This window comes from Aulonocara sp. 'chitande type north' Nkhata Bay, linkage group LG4 (genome assembly GCF_057382095.1).
Source record: "Aulonocara sp. 'chitande type north' Nkhata Bay isolate Kocher_YH1m ecotype deep benthic linkage group LG4, A_spYH_male_GT1.1, whole genome shotgun sequence".
In the NCBI taxonomy this organism is placed as follows: Eukaryota; Metazoa; Chordata; class Actinopteri; order Cichliformes; family Cichlidae; genus Aulonocara; species Aulonocara sp. 'chitande type north' Nkhata Bay.
The window spans coordinates 20,363,524-20,382,996 of NC_141347.1; the positions used below are offsets into that span (position 1 = coordinate 20,363,524).

The 19,473-nt window shown below is 42.2% G+C and overlaps 3 protein-coding genes across 5 annotated transcripts in view; 1 reads left to right on the forward strand and 2 right to left on the reverse strand.

Annotated features, from left to right (window-relative positions):
• Positions 1-1,307: 1,307 nt before the first annotated feature.
• On the forward strand, positions 1,308-16,621 carry LOC147332440 (guanine nucleotide-binding protein G(I)/G(S)/G(O) subunit gamma-7-like). Of its 3 annotated transcripts, none has more exons than XM_086288980.1 (3): positions 1,308-1,830; positions 15,311-15,409; positions 16,125-16,621. In XM_086288980.1, exons 2-3 carry the CDS (start codon positions 15,314-15,316, stop codon positions 16,248-16,250), a joined length of 222 nt encoding a protein of 73 aa, XP_086145106.1. In that variant the 5' UTR covers positions 1,308-1,830; positions 15,311-15,313; the 3' UTR covers positions 16,251-16,621. The 3 variants fall into 3 exon arrangements, with proteins under 3 accessions (XP_086145106.1, XP_086145105.1, XP_086145104.1); XM_086288979.1 differs by lacking the exon at positions 1,308-1,830 and adding an exon at positions 14,725-15,220; XM_086288978.1 differs by lacking the exon at positions 1,308-1,830 and having other exon boundaries at positions 14,725-15,409.
• Positions 4,237-14,714, reverse strand: dhps (deoxyhypusine synthase). The gene is made up of 10 exons (XM_086288977.1): positions 14,322-14,714; positions 11,798-11,997; positions 11,036-11,185; positions 10,829-10,950; positions 8,402-8,498; positions 8,187-8,273; positions 7,989-8,094; positions 7,805-7,908; positions 7,313-7,438; positions 4,237-5,596 (listed from the first exon to the last, which is right to left on the reverse strand). The coding sequence occupies exons 2-10, from the start codon at positions 11,990-11,992 to the stop codon at positions 5,501-5,503; spliced, it is 1,083 nt and encodes a 360-aa protein (XP_086145103.1). The 5' UTR covers positions 11,993-11,997; positions 14,322-14,714; the 3' UTR covers positions 4,237-5,500.
• Positions 16,367-19,473, reverse strand: part of fbxw9 (F-box and WD repeat domain containing 9) — a 4,200-nt gene continuing 1,093 nt past the window's right edge. The window contains exons 3-7 of the mRNA XM_086288976.1: positions 18,406-19,384; positions 18,125-18,273; positions 17,829-18,032; positions 17,671-17,736; positions 16,367-17,212 (exon numbers count right to left, since the gene is read on the reverse strand). Of these exons, the coding sequence (XP_086145102.1) occupies positions 17,138-17,212; positions 17,671-17,736; positions 17,829-18,032; positions 18,125-18,273; positions 18,406-19,384 (1,473 nt within the window). The 3' untranslated portion in view covers positions 16,367-17,137. The remainder of the gene's footprint in view (positions 17,213-17,670; positions 17,737-17,828; positions 18,033-18,124; positions 18,274-18,405; positions 19,385-19,473) is intronic.

Sequence of the window (19,473 nt, forward strand, 5' to 3'; positions counted from 1 at the left end):
CCGAAAGCCTACACAAAAATACAGCAGGAAGTGTGACAAACATGACTGTATTGCAGGGTTAAGTTTTTTTTGTACATTTTTAACTTGAGCTAGCTTTCAACCTTTCCTGAGCTTTGCCTTAAACAAGGTATAAAAAGTGGTCTTACTATAAATGAGCAAAAGGGTGCTTTTAATAAAGTACTAAAGTATTGCTAGAGTATTTTTATTAAATAGAAATCAGTTCACTTCTATATCAGTTTCTCTCAATTTGTACCCCTTTAATTACTCTTCCACATTGTTAAATTTATTATTGCTCTCCTATCAAATTTCTTTACAAATTATACTTTTTTTTAAATAACAAAAGAGACACTTAACAAATGTGCATGAAAATGTTAACCAGCTATTAATATTAACTTTATTTATATGGCACTTTTCAAAACACGGCGTTACTATGGGTTATTTTTCCACGCAGACATGAAAGATGTTTCACGGCGGCAGCTTTAGAGAACATCAATACTATTAAACACAATTTGTAATCATTTAGAGCAGGCATGACAAACTCACTACTTTGATCTTAAGCGTGTCGGATCAGTCAAACTCCTATTTTCTGTCAGTGTAAAGAAACTAAACTACACAACTGTGAGATGAGGAAAAGATGTGCAATTTCAATAACACGTCTCGGTTTTTGTACATAATAGAAAGATGCTGCTGTTGAAAACAAAAGAAACCTGTGAGCGTGGATCTTTCTGTAAGAAATAAATGTGTAGAGTTACTGAAAATGGCATTGCTCAGACTATCCTGTGATTATAAAGTACACATTTTTATTTATGTATTTTTTGTTTACCACGAACCCATTCTAAAAACAAACAAACAAATAACTGGAAAACTGGAACTTTTCTATCATTTAATTGTTTAGCTGTTTAGCTTTAATTATGTTTGTGTAACATGAATAACCCAAGGTTAGGTATTTATCAGTTGAGGAGCTGTAAAAAAAAAAAAAGAAAGAAAGAAAGAAAAGAAAAGAAAATACAGTTAAAGGACCAAAAGGACCAAAATTCATGTCCTCCCTTACATTTTCCAAAATGGTCATTTGGGCCACAATGGAGTCTTTGCTGGGCCATTTCTGGCCCCCAGGCCTTATGTTTGAGTGCAGTAAATAAGAGCTTAGAAACTACTAAATGGAACAGTGCACGACTCCCATACATACATACATACATACATATATATATATATATATATATATATATATATATATATATATATATATATATATATATATATATATACATATGCAGTATAGTGCACTATTAGTATTTGGATGTAAAGGAACTGACTACTAGAAAGCTCAAACCAAAGCCCGTCCTGATACCTGGGTTGATAATGCGGTTTTTCTTGCTACAACAAATCTGATGAAGAACGATGACGGTGCAGCAACAGACACATGACATCCGGATGTTTGTCCTTGTCCAAGCGGTTGCCAGAGCAACGCAGACACATGGCCGTCATCAAACTCAGCCAGCTGCGTCACTGGAGGAGACGGCGGTTCAACTGACGACTTCCTGTTTCTGAGAAAGCAAGCGAGGTGTGTGCAGTGCCCCCCCCCCCCCCCTCCTCCCCCTCCGTCTCCACCACTTCCACCTTCACCTCTGTCCGTCCATTTATCACAGCTCCACCCCCCTTTCCATACATTTATTGCCCTCCCTATCGCAATGTTTATCTTTCCGTCGCTATCAGCCGCCCCTTTCTCGCTCCCTCAGCACGCCCACGCAGCTGCACTCCTTCACCTGCCGATACCTCTCCGGGTGGACCAATAGGCTGCCGAGATGGTGTTCCCGTGGCAACAACAAACAGGTAAACATGGGTGGAGCGAGGACGCCGCGGCTTTGCAACAACGTGCAGAATACTCCCTCGTATGTAGGCCACAGTTTTTTCTGTTCGGGGATTTAAAGTAACTGAGGGAATCTTTCTAGAAAGTTAACCGAACTATAGGCCTGTTATACATAAACATTATATTAATATATACATATATTATTTGCTCTGCTAAAGCTACCTTACTGCTAGCTTAAACTTTCAGTAGGCTAGTTTAATGATTAATTGGTAGTGAAATCAGATTTTAGTCCATTTAATTTGGTAAAGTGGTAAAGTGAATTATTTATATTTTGTTTTGTTTTTTAAATAAATGATCCAATGATATGTTTTTCCATGTATAAAGTGTCTTGTGTATATCATATTTTTCCCATTCAGTCACACGTAAGAAAAAAAAAAACATTAACAAGGTGAAAACACACTCTGCGTCATGCGTTATTCAACTCCCTGAATCCAGAAGGATATCTTTGTATTTTACATCTACTTGTGAAGACACGATGATAATCTTCCTCTCTCCTTTCAAAAATTCCTGCATACAGATCCGGATAGACATCAAAAGGTAATTACTTCTAATCTGGGCCGAGCCCAAACTCCATAACTCTTTGAGTAATCCTGCAAGCATACATCCTTGGCGGAGGTTAAAAGACAGCGAGGGAAAAGTGTTATATTCCAAAGAGGGGATGGTTTTTGGACCTTTTGCAGGTTGGATTCGGTCTGAGAAGCAAAGCTCGGGGCAAATTAATGTGGAAAAAGTCTGCAAAGCAGCTAGTTGAGCTAACTGAAGGTGACTCAGACAGACATTTTTATCAGCACTTCCCTTCTCTTATCTGGAAATATGGTGACCGGACACTTGAAAAAAAAAAAGGGGGGGAGGACACAGTTTAAAGAGACCCAAAACGGTGAAAATAAAGAAACAAAGCAATGGGAATTGGCTCTTGCATACACTTGGACACGACTTTACTCAGAAACCAATGTAAATATGTAAATGGCTGCATATTACTTTTCTTTTCCCCTTTCACTCCTCACTGATCCACCCCACCCTGCAGCTGTGCAGCAGGTCAGTGCTCCCTCTCCCTCTCTCTCTCTCCCTCCCAGTCTGGCTCTTTGGTTCTCACCATAAAAAAGCTGCCAATCTGGCTGGAAGAAGACATAATTGCCATTATGACTGCTGCGGCCCTGCACATCACACAGTATGCTGATTGTTCCTCAGAGCAGGAGGAGAAAGGGGGAGGAAAACACTGTCTGCTCTGTGCAGACGCCACACAATATTATCATAGCGTGACTACAGCTCATCCACACACACAGATACACACAGACAGGGTCTCTACTCACTTTTTTCTTTTTTCAGCCCACTCAGACTCTGTAATCTTTCAGCTAAGCGCAGAGCAAACACGGGTTTCTATAGGGATAAAAATCCATACACCGCTGCCTTTAAAGAAAAAAAAGAAAGAAATTGTAACTGTCAAGCCCTGGGTAAACACACACTTACACACACAGTGCCACCACCAATAGGAAAAGATAGAAGGCCTGAATGGAAAAGCAGCTTGTACCAGAACAGGAACACCCAGTTAATGTGTGTGCGTGTGTTTCTGAGAGCATATGGAGCTGAGGTTTTTGGGAAAGCTGACCTTACCCCGTGTCCAAGTCCACTTCTTCAGCTCCAAAAATTAAAAGGTCACAAACACATTAAAAGTACTGACACTTTAACAACTCCATAATATAAATAAATAATTTTAAAATAGCTTCAGCGAACATGTTACACACATCCTGGTGTAAAAGCAGCTCTGTGCAGAGGATGTGAGAGCACTGATTAGCTGCAGGAAATATCCATTCCCACAGTAGTAAACTGATGTATTTAGAAGGGAAACGTCTTTATCCTTGATACTTGATTACGCGGCTTATTCGGCTGACGGCACAAAGAAAAGGGGCCAGGGAGTCCCACCTCCAACGGGTGGAAGAAAACTGTGCTGCATCTGCATGCGCGTGAGAAAACAACCCCACGTGCACGTGCCGCTTGAGGGATTTGAAGGTAGGATCTCGCAAGCCGCATCAAAGCCATTAGACTCGCTCAACAGACTTTATTCAAGCATTTGCTGCTCGCTGAGCAAGTCGAGCCAGATTTCAATTTTCTTTGTTTTTTGTTTTTTTTCCTCTCCTTGAAACCTTAAATTCTGCCCGAAGCAACAGAGCGCAGAATTTGTTTTATTTGCTCAGTTTGGAAACAGTTTGATGAAGGATTTTTGAATCTCATAACTACAAAAAAAGGGGGGAGGGTCATAAAGTTGAAGGTTTATTTGATTAAAAGCACTGCTCTAGTCTCACACAACCCACCACAACTATTAAGGAATATTACAGCAGGCCAGGGGCCAATCATATTTATCAGGAAAATAAATTGTTAAGCATTTAAAGGTCTATAAGGTCATAAAAGGCCACTGACACCAGGCCTATAACTGCATATTTTACTGCATTCAAACAGCTGTTCTTCAGGTGTGAATAGTTACATTTTAGAGTCTGTGCATCAAACAGAGCTAAAAACCTTTTAAATTATTAATATTAAGTAAATTAGAAAATAGTCTGCGGGCCAGCTGGCACACTATGGCATGCCCGATTTGGCCCCGCAGGCTATAAATGGAGTATTGCTGCCATAAAGACAGCTTTAATGACACCGTTAATGTTCGCTTCCCTCACTTTAATGGAGGTTTTAATTATGCATTTTAGCCCCGAGGTCACAGAGGTTTCGGATATCAGAATATCTTCTATTCATAGGTATGCAAATGTAAGTTTGAATTGTTTCAAGTCAATCTTGTAAACACGAGGAAAGTAATTCAGATCTGTGCCTTTACAGAGATGTAAATGTGAAAGTTTAACAATCAGAGCTTCTTTATTCATTTATTGCTTGAGTACCTAATAAAGTGACCTCTAATCAATGCTTAATAGCCACCTCTGTGTTCCTGGATGAAATGCTCCTGAGCCACTTCAAACTCTTTCTGCAAACTTTTTATGCAACAAGGATCGAGTCATGTGAAATTTAGTGTCATATGACAGGTCCTCCGCAGCCTTTTCTCACAGGACTACTGCACAAAGTCTCTGTAAAAGTGCAATAAACCTATTTTAAAACAGAGACAGAACTGATGATTTCATGGTTTATTAAGACATACAGGGACATCTTTCATCCTGTAACCATGACGAGAAAGTAAAGGTTTGCTTAATATAATAGAAAATAAGAATTATCGACCGGTGTATGTGTGACGCCACAACTAAAATGAAATAAATTAAAACTATACACACACACACACACACACACACACACACACACACACACACACACACACACACACACACTAAAACCAGTTACATTATAGACATAATCGTCTCTTTGGTGCATGCATTAGCATGATATCTATGACATTTCAGCTTTCTGAACAGTAAGAAATAGAAATGCTGTACTTGTTCAAACAAGTAAATACTGGAAAGCATTAAAACAGGAAAGCATCACCACCGTTTCCCATTCAATAAGTCGTTCAGTTACAGCACTGTATGTATGACAGTACACGGTCTTGAAGCTGACCCAGGATCAGGCTGAAGTGTTCAATTTGACAAACAAAAGGCGTAAACCAGAGGAGCAAAGACAGTCGTTTTTAAACAGAGCAGCCAATTAATCCGTTTTCTTGCCGGCGGCCAGCTTGTCGACGTGTTGAGCGAAGGTCTCGGCCACAATCAGAGGGAAGACCAGAGAGGCATCGGCGTACACCTGAGAACCAAGAACAGAGCCGCTGATCACTTTTCTATTATGATAAAAATCATATTTTTTAAACAATGATGCTGTATTATTGTTTTTCACTAAAGTGAAACCAGACAGTTTTCCTAGTTATGCTTTTCAGTGCCTTGGATGCACTCTGAGTACAAACACTGTACAGACGCTGCCACCTTGAGGCCAAAATGAGGAACACATCTCCTAGTTGCACCACCATTGACACCATTTTCCCCCGTTCTGTTTGACTTGTTCTCGTTCCTTCGTTGTGTGCGAAGAATCTGTTGCTCTGCTTTGTTACCTCGCTGCCATTTCTGGTCCAGTATGAAAATATATCTAAACACTTTGAATGCCCCTAAAACACATTTCACTGGAAAAGAAGGAACTCTCCAAACATGGAACAATGAAAGCAATAAAAACGCAAGTCGCTCAGATCAAACAGAGAAATTCTTTGTTATTAAAAACTCACTGGCCACTTCAATTTGCACATCTATTCATACACTGCTGAACTACTGGGATTTACATACAAGAGAGTGATCTCAAACTGGTTTTCGGAACAGGACAATGAGTTCGCTGTACTCAAATCACCAGACCACAGTCACCAGATCTCAAACCAGCGGAACGGCTTTGGGATGTGGTGAAACAGCAAAGTCTCGTCAGAAAGCCGACAAATCTGCAGAAATGTGTGATGCTATCCTGTCAATATGGATCAAAATCTGTGAGGATAGTTTCCAGCACCTTGGAGAATTAACACAGTTTTGAAGGTAAAAGGGGTCCAAACCAGCAGAACCAAGGCTTATCTAATAAAGTGCCCGTGACTCTATATTAAGCATGACAAAAAAAAAGAATTAAAAATTAAAATGCTGGTGGCTCCCAGTACCTCCCCCCAGCCTCTTAATAGCACCTATGGTGTAAATGTAAAAGTTCAAGGTGATTTTCAGAAAAGACGAGCTCTGACCTTGAGGTTCAGGTCACTGAGATCCAAACTTACTGCACTTACAGTATGAATTTGAAAATCCCGTGTTCACAAACCCCCTGATAATACCCCATCAACCTTTGACAGCTACAGGTAAAAACCCAGTAATTTAATATACTAGCTTAGCTTCTCAGACATTACTCAGTAGTCATGAAAACAGAAATGTTTGGATCAGTCTGGCCCGCAGTTATACGATCTCAACCCTGCTAACCAACCAACTCTAACCCAGTGGTTCCCAAACTTTTTTTGCTAGGCCCCCCTTTGTTTTACAAGAAAAACGTATGCTTCACCATATTTTCTAGTCTTTGGCTTAGAATGAAGTTGGTTTGGAAACATATTCAGCGATGCTTCATCTCCTGCTTTGCGTTTCTGTAGGCGCCCGCTTTGTCCCCCCCCTTTCATACCGCGCCCCCCCTGCCATGGGCCCCACACTTTGGGAAGGTCTGCCCTAACCCAACCAACCAACCAACATCTCCGTGATGCCTGAATGATCCCATAAGTGCATGGAGCTGATGTGTCCAGTACAGCAAGCGTATGGGTGTTATGTACCGCACTCTTAAAAGTCTTCAAAGGCGTTTTCAGTTCTTAAAACACCTCTGAAACTGACACCCTTAGACTTGTGTGCTTAAAAAAAAAAAAAAACCCCACCAAAAAAAATCCCCCAAAGACATCTCAAAATCTGATGTGAATAAAGACCATCTGACGTAAAAACAGGAGGTAAAGTTGACATTTATCATCACCTTAACAGGTTTGGCATCTGTTCTGATCTTGCCCCAAGATACAGCCTCGTCCGGTCTGGCCCCGGAGTCGGAGCCATCAAACTCCTGCCCCGTGTTCACATACACCACGTAGTCCGCTCCATTTCTCTGGCAGGAAAGAGAGAGTGTCAAAACAGGATTCTGATTAGGTTTGTGAGGAAGTTTGCTTTACTCGTTTAAACTTGTTAATATTTCTCGAAATAAGAACAATTTCTTATGAAATTGTCACAGCAACTTACAGGTAGAAAATCACAGTGAATCTGAAGTAACTGCAGGCTGTAACTGTTAAAGCAGCTACAGTGGAAATACTCAGACAGCCCACGTTCCTCAGATTTGTACTCAAGTAGAACCTCTTAGGTATAACCTAATTTATCAAACTTTTTCAGAAGTGAGAAAAGTTCAAGCTAAAGAAAAGAAAAAAAAAAAAAAAAAAAAAAAAAAAAGTTCAAGCCAAAGATAAAAGAATTTAGTTACCATAAGATTTGCATTGGATATATGATGTTTGACCAGCCCCCCTCCCAGGATGATCATCCCAGTCCTCTTGGCGAAAACTGCCTGGCTGTTCAACCTGCGAATATCTGAAAATAAAGCGCGCATTAGCAACACGAAACGACTAAAAACCTGCGTTTTAGTCAGCAACATCGGCGCCGCTACAAACCTTCTACGATGTCCAGAATCAAGCCGGGGTTCTTATACGAGTGGAAGTAGATCATGTCGCCCAGAGAGCCGTCTGTCAGAGCGGGGCTGAACACCGGGATGTTATTCTGAAACGCAACACAACAGCACATTTAGCCACCAAACAGCACAGACAGTTCAAAGTAAGCAAAGCAAGTGAGAATACGAGGTGCATAACCACCTTGTATGCCCAGTAGTAGACAGACTCTGTATTATTTATCTCCTTTCCAAGTCGGTGGATCATTTTGGAGGGAGTCCAGCGGGTGCCCTGGAATCGCAGAAACTTCTTATTATTCCTAATTCTTTATAAAGTTGTATATTACATATTAAACCTAAAAGTGCATAAGACTAACAACTATTGTTGCAGTAGGCTTTGGGGTGCAGGGAGCGACTCACCTCTGTGTTCTGCTCCAGCAACATCTGGTCCAGGATGGGCATCAGCCAGTCTTCAAATTTACAGTAGTTATCGTTGGGCACCACCAGATTACCAATTCTACAGCCAGTGAAGACAGAGGGAGACGGACAAGGACAAAATCAATACATCAGCAGGTTTGTCTATGTGAACCAAGGTCACAGATCAGCACCTGCCTGTCAAATCCTTGCACCAACACAACATGTGCCATTTGTGATGAAAGCATAGAGAATAAGAAACTTGTCCACGACTATGAGGTCAAACACTGTGTCCTTGGGTAAGAAACTGTACCCCGAGTTGCCTTCAGTGCATCCATTGGGGTGATCAGAGTGTGAGTGTGTGATTGGTAGATATTAGTGCTTAGGCATCGATAAAAGGACTGTATGTATGTATGTATGTATGTATGTATGTATGTACGTACGTACGTACGTACGTACAGTGGGGCAAAAAAGTATTTAGTCAGCCACCGATTGTGCAAGTTCCCCCACTTAAAATGATGACAGAGGTCAGTAATTTGCACCAGAGGTACACTTCAACTGTGAGAGACAGAATGTGAAAAAAAAAATCCATGAATCCACATGGTAGGATTTGTAAAGAATTTATTCGTAAATCAGGGTGGAAAATAAGTATTTGGTCAATAACAAAAATACAACTCAATACTTTGTAACATAACCTTTGTTGGCAATAACAGAGGTCAAACGTTTACTATAGGTCTTTACCAGGTTTGCACACACAGTAGCTGGTATTTTGGCCCATTCCTCCATGCAGATCTTCTCGAGAGCAGTGATGTTTTGGGGCTGTCGCCGAGCAACACGGACTTTCAACTCCCGCCACAGATTTTCTATGGGGTTGAGGTCTGGAGACTGGCTAGGCCACTCCAGGACTTTCAAATGCTTCTTACGGAGCCACTCCTTTGTTGCCCGGGCGGTGTGTTTTGGATCATTGTCATGTTGGAAGACCCAGCCTCGTTTCATCTTCAAAGTTCTCACTGATGGAAGGAGGTTATGGCTCAAAATCTCACGATACATGGCCCCATTCATTCTGTCCTTAACACGGATCAGTCGTCCTGTCCCCTTGGCAGAAAAACAGCCCCATAGCATGATGTTTCCACCCCCATGCTTCACAGTAGGTATGGTGTTCTTGGGATGCGACTCAGTATTCTTCTTCCTCCAAACACGACGAGTTGAGTTTATACCAAAAAGTTCTACTTTGGTTTCATCTGACCACATGACATTCTCCCAATCCTCTGCTGTATCATCCATGTGCTCTCTGGCAAACTTCAGATGGGCCTGGACATGCACTGGCTTCAGCAGCGGAACACGTCTGGCACTGCGGGATTTGATTCCCTGCCGTTGTAGTGTGTTACTGATGGTGACCTTTGTTACTTTGGTCCCAGCTCTCTGCAGGTCATTCACCAGGTCCCCCCGTGTGGTTCTGGGATCTTTGCTCACCGTTCTCATGATCATTTTGACCCCACGGGATGAGATCTTGCGTGGAGCCCCAGATCGAGGGAGATTATCAGTGGTCTTGTATGTCTTCCATTTTCTGATGATTGCTCCCACAGTTGATTTTTTCACACCAAGCTGCTTGCCTATTGTAGATTCACTCTTCCCAGTCTGGTGCAGGTCTACAATACTTTTCCTGGTGTCCTTCGAGAGCTCTTTGGTCTTGGCCATGGCGGAGTTTGGAGTCTGACTGTTTGAGGCTGTGGACAGGTGTCTTTTATACAGATGATGGGTTCAAACAGGTGCCATTCATACAGGTAACGAGTGGGGGACAGAAAAGCGTCTTACAGAAGACGTTACAGGTCTGTGGGAGCCAGAGATTTTCCTTGTTTGAGGTGACCAAATACTTATTTTCCACCCTGATTTACGGATAAATTCTTTACAAATCCTACCATGTGAATTCATGGATTTTTTTTTTCACATTCTGTCTCTCACAGTTGACGTGTACCTCTGGTGCAAATTACTGACCTCTGTCATCATTTTAAGTGGGGGAACTTGCACAATCGGTGGCTGACTAAATACTTTTTTGCCCCACTGTATGTATGTATGTATGTATGTATGTATGTATGTGGCTTGTGGAAAGGTGGGCTTATATAATGCGTTATATAAGCACCAGTCCAATCCATTTGGTTTACTGGCACTGCTTCCTCTCTGTGCAGTGGCATTGATTCTAAGGCGAATAAGCATGTTTTCTTTAAAGTGGACCTATTATTGCTTTGCCTTATATGCTGTTCATCTACACTGTTTAAAAAAAGTTTCAAAAGGGGAAGTCAAACAGAAGAAAGCCAGGGGGATGAGCTAAAACAGAAGCTGAAGGGTGGCCACGACAAACAGTTTTATATTTTACTATTAATATTTTTATTTTACATGTTAGCTTACAGATAAACCACAGCAGCGCTAACAAACCTGTTGATGCCTCTCAGGCGGAGCTCCTTGCCAGGGAGGCTGAAGTCTCCCAGGTAGGTGTGAGCCAGGCACTTGATCAAATCCTCCTCCACGCCTCCTGCTGTGGTTACAATAACATCCACCTGACGCAGAGGAACAGATTCTGAGAAACCGGGTGACTGATTTAGAGCTTATGTGGATCGTTACATAAGACGTGTCATTTTGTACCATTTTGTGCTGCGCCAAATAGCGGATGCTTTCTCTGACTCCGGAGCTGATGAGGTTGGAGGTGTACCCCAGGAAGATGGTGCAGCCTGACTTTGGGGTTTCCGACTCATTTCCTTCCCCTTCCTCCACTGGTTCAAGACGCTTCTCGATCTGTGGTGGTCAAAATCATTGCTGAGCAACAGATAAACAGATATTGCAAACATACAACGTGGATCACTGTGGCAACAACCACACCTTACAAGTGAGGCCAAACACAACAACATCGAGCAGCTAGCTCCAAAACCACCGCTGGCTCCAAAACCACCGCTGGCTCAATGTCAACTTCATCAAAGTCAACAAATTTGTAATTTTACACTCCATCTCCAAGTTTTGAGGTAAACAGAACGCAGGAGAAAAGTCAGGTTGGATTGTGGGTGTGACACATGTGCCCAGTCTGGAGTGACTGATAAGTTTTTTGAATGAGGAGGGCGAGTAAAAGTCTCTCAGTATCAGTGGACCAAGACTCCAGGAAGTTAAAAGCTTTTAGGGTTCTTTGTTTTGTTTTTTTAAAATAGTGACATATTCATATCAATATGATCCCTATGATTCCCATCAATAGGACTCCTCTTGTACTGCAGTGGAAGAAGAAATGCCAAAAGATGCACATAGCATAACCTGGGCAAGCAAAACCAAAACTACTATAAGACAGGAGAACGTGTGGGTCCAGACACCTTGTAGTCGTTTACTGAAAGTTAATAACCCCCCCAAAGGCTGTCCTCTCACCATGGTGTTGATCTCCTGGATAGCCAGGGCTAAGCTGCTGGCCTGGAAGCCCGTGGTGAGGTAGGACTTCAGCACCGCATGGAGATCGACTCCCTGGTTGAAGTCGTAACCTCTGATTTTCGGCATGTCCTCGGGGAGATCGCAGCTAGGCTTCAGGACAGCCTCCATGGCAACTGAGGGGGCCTGGTCTGCCATCTTTTCTGCAAAAGACAATCACCAAACAGAGGCTCTTTGAGATTTCCATAGAGGTGGGCCTTCTTGGAGGTTTTCAGCATATTTTAGGTAAAAAAAATAAATAAATATAACACACACTTGCAGATCCAGCTTATTCAGGATGATATTCATTTGAATGTGCAAATGTTGGGAAGAACATTTTCCTGAAACATTTGGTTACTGGAGTGTTTGCATGTAAAGAAACTAAAGTTAGTGGATTCCTAGTAAAAATTTGAGTAACTGAATTCCTGGAAAGGCTAGCAGCATGTTTCTAAGGTGGATGTCCATCCTGCAGATTCCTTTAAAGTGCACCTCCTGAAGTTTTCCTGATTTTCTATTCATCATTCATTACAGTGCTAAAAACCTCATAGTAAGGTCAACATATGTAAAAGTAATCCGTGTGAACCAGAAGTGGAGACTATAGACTGCTTTGTTTCTGCTATTTCTTTTTGGGCCTCTGAATGATGCCAGTGAGGGAGGATGTCTTAATCAGAATACTTTATTAATCCCGAAGGAAATTAGGGTTACAGCAGGCAGCACGCTAGTGGCGCATGCGCACTTACAAAGGAACCTTCTGACCAACTTTACACAAACATCACATTGGGGAGACATGTCAGAAAGGTAGGCTGATAGGAAAAAAAACAATGAAAAATACATAACATGAGGTAAGAGGAGGAGAAAAAAAAAAAAAAAAAACTCCACTCAGACTGAGCTCCTAGTGGGAGAACAGTTTGATAACAGAAAAAACACCTCAGCACAAAAAGCACATGACTATCAATACACCATAGAAACACAAGACAAGCAACAGGGGCGGGTAAAGGGTAAGAGAGAGCCGGTGTAGACAGTGCATCCGGTCCTGCAGCATGTCTGTGCTGGTCCAGTCGGCTGCCATCTTCCCCGGTAGGGCACAAGCATCGAAGGCGTTTGGAAAGGGAGGGGGGATCAGTGTGTACATATCAGTGTGTGTGTGTGTGTGCGCGTCCAGAGTTCAGCTGAGACAGTGTCCTTCGCCCTGCCAGGCTAAGTAAACAGTCTTCCAGCCAACCCAGGTGGCCTTGCATGGGGGGGGGGGGGGGGCAGTCTAAACACAGTCGTTATCAGGGTGTTTTGTTCAGCTCCAGCCTTGAGACCGCAGCTGGCGCCAAGAGGGTCTCCGCATGAATTGATGGTGTTTTTTACTTTAGTGCGAACAACTCATATGAATTTCAAAGCTGTTCTAACAGTCCAACACTGGTCTCTCAATCTCCCGTTGGAGAGCCGTGAGCTTTCTATGATGTTATCCAAACTTACGTTCCGTGATGTTGTCATTGTTTTTGCTCAAAGAGCAGGTTCTGAGAACTCACCACTGCAGTGCACTTCCCAAGATTAATTAATTTGGTCAGCTCTGGCTCTGTGAACAACAGCTCCTCCCATCTGCTATTGAAACCTTCTGTTTCCGAGGGCAGCCAATCAGGAGAAAGCAGGTTTTTAGGGAAGCATTGCAGGCCAGGTACAAGATAAAAATTATTATTTTAACTGTTATTTACATAAAGATACTCTAGTAAAGCCCATAAGTAAAAACATGGAGCTGGAAATGAGCAGATAGCGGGTCTGTTGTATATTCTCGTCTCTGGTGGCTCAAAATCTCTTTAATTTCATACCGTAGTTGAAGTGGAGGAAAATTACTTTAATACGTTTTTGAGGCGTGCAACAAAAAAAACAACTATGTATATTTATTACCACAGCACTGTACTGCAGTTACATTGCTATAGATCTGCTGCACAGAGACATACGGCACAGTTTACTCAACTATGCTGTAACTTTACTTGTTAAGACTTCACATAAACATATTGCAAGCTTATAAAATCAACTATCTGATTTTATGAGTACCAACACTGTCGTGAGAGGTGACTGGGCATTGATTTATCAGGATATTCTAATACTTTGTTTGAGGATTACATATCTGGTGACTTTTCGTTACAACACATGCTAATGTGAGAGTAAGCAGATGAATATTTTAAATGTAAATGCGACTTCTGGCCATCACATGGGTTTTGATCAGCTTTAAACAAAAAATAACATCGATTTCACAGGCACAAAATATCGAAACTTTAAAAACCCTATGGTTTAGATGTAAAATTCCACTTATTTTTGGAATAAATGTCTTTGTACAGGGACTAGCCTTTATTAAAAGAGCATATGGCGTTTAGCAGGTGCTACAACATCAATGAAAACATACAAAATCCATGTGATAGACGTTAGCTAGAAGCTAACTCTGAGTCAAACTAGCTTGAATCGCGACTTAACATCTAAAAGAGAAATGAAGACATACCTGTTCTTGAAGAGGCGTCAGGTGATGAAGAAGGCTGAGCAATAAACGGCTGTCACTACGCGCAAAAAAACAAATATTGAAGATTTGTATTCCCCTAAACGTCGCATGGATCACCTGTGAGAAACGAGCTACTTCTACGGAAAGTGAAAAGGGACAAATGTGATCCAGGTTGCCCTTTTCTTCTTCTTCTTCAGTCAAGTTTAACGGCAGCTTGCATCCAAAACTGTTGCATTACTGCCAGGTTGCCCTTTTTTTTTAGCTACTCTACCTTTGTGGTGTTCACGGTGTTTTTCTTTCACATCTTCCGCAGATAGACAAATAATAAAATTTTAGATTTTTTTCCACCCCTTCTTAGATCTCTACAGAATTCCGTGAACTTTCCCATTGTTTTGAGTGTCGATCAGTCCAGTGAGAGCTAATCGCAAATCCTTTGTATGCTACACCCACCAGTTGCAGTCAATCATGATCACTAATGAGAAATTAACAGGCCTTGACTATTTCAAGTCATAAGACATTATAGAACCCTCAGCGCTACTTATTAAAAGATTTAAATGAGTGTATGTACATATTGGGCCTGTATGTATACTGTTGACACTGTGTGGATTAGAGAAAATCCTAAATATAATATAACATAAAATCTTCTGTCAAAGTACAGACGCATAATCTTGTTTTAAGGGCAGACCACATCTCTAAAGCACAGCCTCCAGCAGTGCCTGTGAAGAGATGTGATGTTTGTGACATTTCCACCACTGTGTTGTCTGACCTTTTCTATCACAGTCTTTGAACTGGCCCCAACAGGGAATTAAAAAACAACAAACAGAGGAGGATACAGGTCAAAAGGGAAAGCCAGGAGCATCTCTGAGCAGATGCTCCTGTATAACCTGAGCTGTTTAGATCAGGTAAGTGACTGGTGTAACTCATTTTTCTGCTGCTAACTTTGGTGTCATAGGAGTATGTTTTTGTTGTTTTTCTGTGTTTTTGCTCTCAAGACAATGTCAGGAAAGATGTGCAGCAGCAGCAGCAGTGTTATTCAGGCACAAAAACTGGTGGATCAACTTCGGGTAGAGGCAAGCATGGAGAGATTCAAGGTGGGTAAGAATCTAAATCATCTGTTAATTTGCTTTATAGAGGTGGGCAGATTGATATAAAAATTAATTGTATTGATACCAATGCTGGTATCGGTATTGGATTGAGACTAAGCATGATATGGTCGATATTTGTTTCCATCCTCTACGTTCAGTATGTAGATCACTAAATTGTATAAAATTTTGTGTGTGTGTGTGTGGGGGGGGGGGGGGGGGGTGTAAAAAACCTATAATTTAAACATGCGCTATGAATGATGTCTTAATCTTTTTGTGTTTATTGTCACATCAGTTTTATTTAAAGCCTGCGGCACATTTAAACAACAGAAGCAGATCCAGAGTGCTTTAGACACATACACATTTACATCCCAGGTCTCCCAGAAACAGTTACAAAATAAATAGAAATCTGAAATGGTCATTTCAGTGGTCATTAAGATGTGTTCAGAATTTGAAAATGTATGATTCATCTGGTTGAATTTATGACACACTGGCCTCCCGACATAAGCTGCTGACATAAGTTAAAGGTATCAGTATCTGTATTTAGCTGGTATTGGATCAATATTAATTTTTAGTATCACACAGGACTGTCATTTTATACTTTAATTGCTAAATTGCCAAAGTACTGAATATATATGTATTTTTTATAAAAACTTCCCATGCTCACTGTCCAACAGTTTTTCATACTTGTGTCTAAAATCCAGTCAACTCTCTGCCCCTGCAGATCTCTCTGACAGCAGCAGATTTAGTCCAGTACTGTCAGGAGCACAGGCGCAGTGACCCCCTGCTTACCGGCATAGCTGCTTCATCCAATCCCTTCAAAGATAAGAAGACCTGTTTGATTCTTTGACAGCTCCCAGACGGCGCTGTGAGGAAAACCTCTGTCCGAGAACGCAACCACGAACATGTACTGTGTAAAAGATACTACATGTTCTCATCTGGAAAATTATGAAAGAATCCACGCACTTGATTTTTAGAACTTTTAATGCTGTCTTCTGTGGAAACAGTCTCTCAGCATGTTTGTAAATGGATTTTTGGTCAATAGTAAAAACACACACAGCATATGGACACAAATAACACTTTCCTGACTGTATTCAATTAAATAGCTATAGAAATACAATCAGTTTGTCACAGAGCAATAATTAGTTTACTGTACATGAAATGTTTAAGTAATTATTCTTGTATAATGCCAGTTTACATATGAGATTCAATAAAGGTATTATAATTACAAACATTTACATGTCTGTGGTTTCAGTGCTGTTTGAACACTTAAAGTGTCCTTAAGAGTGATTCAGTGAGTTTTGGCACAAAATGAACATTTTTGGGGTAAACAATGAAAATAAACATTTGCTTTTCCTTCCATAGAAAAATCTTTTCAGTGGATCAAACAAGATAGAAATAAAAAAAATAAAAATATAATGTGAGGGTTTGTGACAAGACTAAAATACCTGAAATATCCTCCACCACATATTTACAACTAAATTAAACAACTGAAAGCAGTCATTTCAAAATAGTTCACTTAAAAATTAAAAATAACCTGATTGGTCATCATCTGTCGTCATTTCTTCCCTTCTGTGTTTGTCTGTTTACTCAGCACTTACATGACTGTTGATGTAGCCAGCCTTCCAGGCAACGGCAGCTTCTTTATTTACCTTTGTTGATTTGTATAGAGACACAGAACAACACAACAAAGACCAGGGTTCCTGTTTTCATTGTTACCATGTAGTTGCTTCCACTTCATTTTCGAGGCCTCCACACTTGCACCCTGACGTCACCGGACGCTATAGCGAGGACTCCGGCCTCCACGCTCAGCTGAAAGTTTTCACACAGTGCAGTGAGAGAAACAAGAGGGAGAGAGAAGACACATGAACGATGAAAAGAAGCCCACATTAATAAAGTTAAAATATCATCACTGATGCCCAGAAAGAGAGAACTGTCAGTACTTTTGCGATCACTAACATTGAATTCCTCCAAAACAGTTCAAAATGTGTCATCCTTGATCAGAGTATGACCTCCCTAAAGGAAACTATAGCAACCCCTTCAGCTACTGCAAAACTGACAGATCCTAACCAAAACCAGAAAGAGAGCAAATATAAAACCAGTTTTAAAGTCTCTGCATTGGCTTCCTGACAAGTTTTATACGGTGTGTGTTTGCTGGGTTGATTTTTTTTTTTTGCACATGTTGTTGTTCTGTAAACCATTCTGAGCTACGAAGTTGTATAAAAAAGTTGCTATATAAACAAAGTGTTGACTGACTGCACAGCACTCACCCCATGGACTCCAGTTTGATAGTGCAGGGTGTTTAACGTCCTCGGAGGCGCGCATGGTATATGAACCTGTAGCGCAGGCGGAAAAATTACAATTCAAGACTTTCAAGACATTCAGTAGCAAAGTTCCAGCAGCTTAAGGTAACGAAGAATTCTCTCACCTTGACGGTGCAATCAGATGAACAGGTGTAGAGGCTACCGGGGGATCTGTGGATGCCGGTGATCAGAGCTGTGTGCCCCACATCAAACTGAGAGACAGGTTTTAAGGTCCCCGCCTGCATGGAAAAGGAGTGGAGCATGCCGCCGTTGTCTCCTGCCCATACCTCACAGCCACTGTAGCTCATGGACAGCAGGTAGGAGCTCAGCTGTAAAGTGGTGGGGTGGGTGGAGTTAGTGGCTTGGTGTAAAGATGGATATGAGTATGTTTACAAAAACACAAGCTCTTCAAGAAATCTACCCGAAGTCTCTTCAAGCCTTTGCCCGCTCTGCGGTCATAGACAGCCACAGTGCAGTCTTTGCTCCCTGAGATGATGTATTTGTCATCTGCACAGAGGCACATTACGGCGTTACTGTGCATACGGATGCTTTTCACCAGTGGTGCAGCAGCTGTGGACAAAAACAGACAGAACCCACCTCAGCAAGTCATTTGTCTATATAACTGCTTTGTATTTACTAAACTCTTGACTCTCATGTGCACTTTCTACACAGCAAAACAAGCTTCATATAAATCCCTCTCACCTCTGGTGTCATACATGCTGACCCGCTTGTCAAATGTACCAGCCAGCAACATGTCGGGCTGACAGGACAAGCAGAGAACAGCAGCCCCGGTCCTGATGAGGGCCCTATCTGCACCTCCTGCCTGCAGGTCCCACAGCCTCACAGTGCTGTCAAAGCCCCCTGAGGCAAGCAGAGGTCCTTGAGATGCCAGGCACCAGACCCAGCCTCGATGGCTGCTAAAATCACCCTGCCGTCCCATCGTTTGCAGCAGTGATCCCAGCTCCAGATCCCAGAGCTTTACGTTCCAGTCTCTGGAAGCTGTGGCACAGACCTTCCCCTCTCCCCCAAGAAGGAGGACCGAGTTTACATGGGCAATGTGGCCTGTAGGCAGGGTAATGCATTCCAGCGCTGGTGGTGGGCTTGGACTTCTTGCCTCTACATGTTGCCCATTACCCAGATTCCTGTGGTCTGGCAAGTCTTCTTGGTGATTAAGAACTGCGTCTCGGCCCTCGTTGGCAATAAAAACCCTTCTGTGGTCCATTTCTTCTTCCATTAGTGCTGCAGCATCACCCTCTAGTCTGTCTTCAAGCTCTTCTCTCAATCTCGCTACTTGGTCCCCACCTAAGACGTGCTGCATTTCACCCTCTTCACCTTCCACTGCCACCTCCATTGCCTCATCCGCACCATAAGCAACCTCCTGCACTGCCACTGCCACTCCGACCTGACCCTCTCCACCATCATCCTGGCCTCCCACACCAGGCTCCCCATCCTGAGGCATCGCTTGCTCCCTTCTCTCCTCATCCTCCTGGTTTTGTCTGGCTACATGCTCAACTTCACCTGACCAGCAGGTTATGAGCTGTTCCATCTGCAGGCAGGCACCAGGCCAGTCAAAGTCCTCCCTTGGCCCCACTGGAAAAGCAGCTCTCAATCCCACCAACCTCTGTGCTCGGAGCTGCCAGGAGGTTCTGTCCTGCCCCACGTTACTCAGCGCGTGGCAGACCTGAAACATGAAGGGGAAGGCATTGAAGGACATTTAAACATCTGTATGAGACAAATGTGGCCATGTGCCAAACATCTGTATTTTCCTGA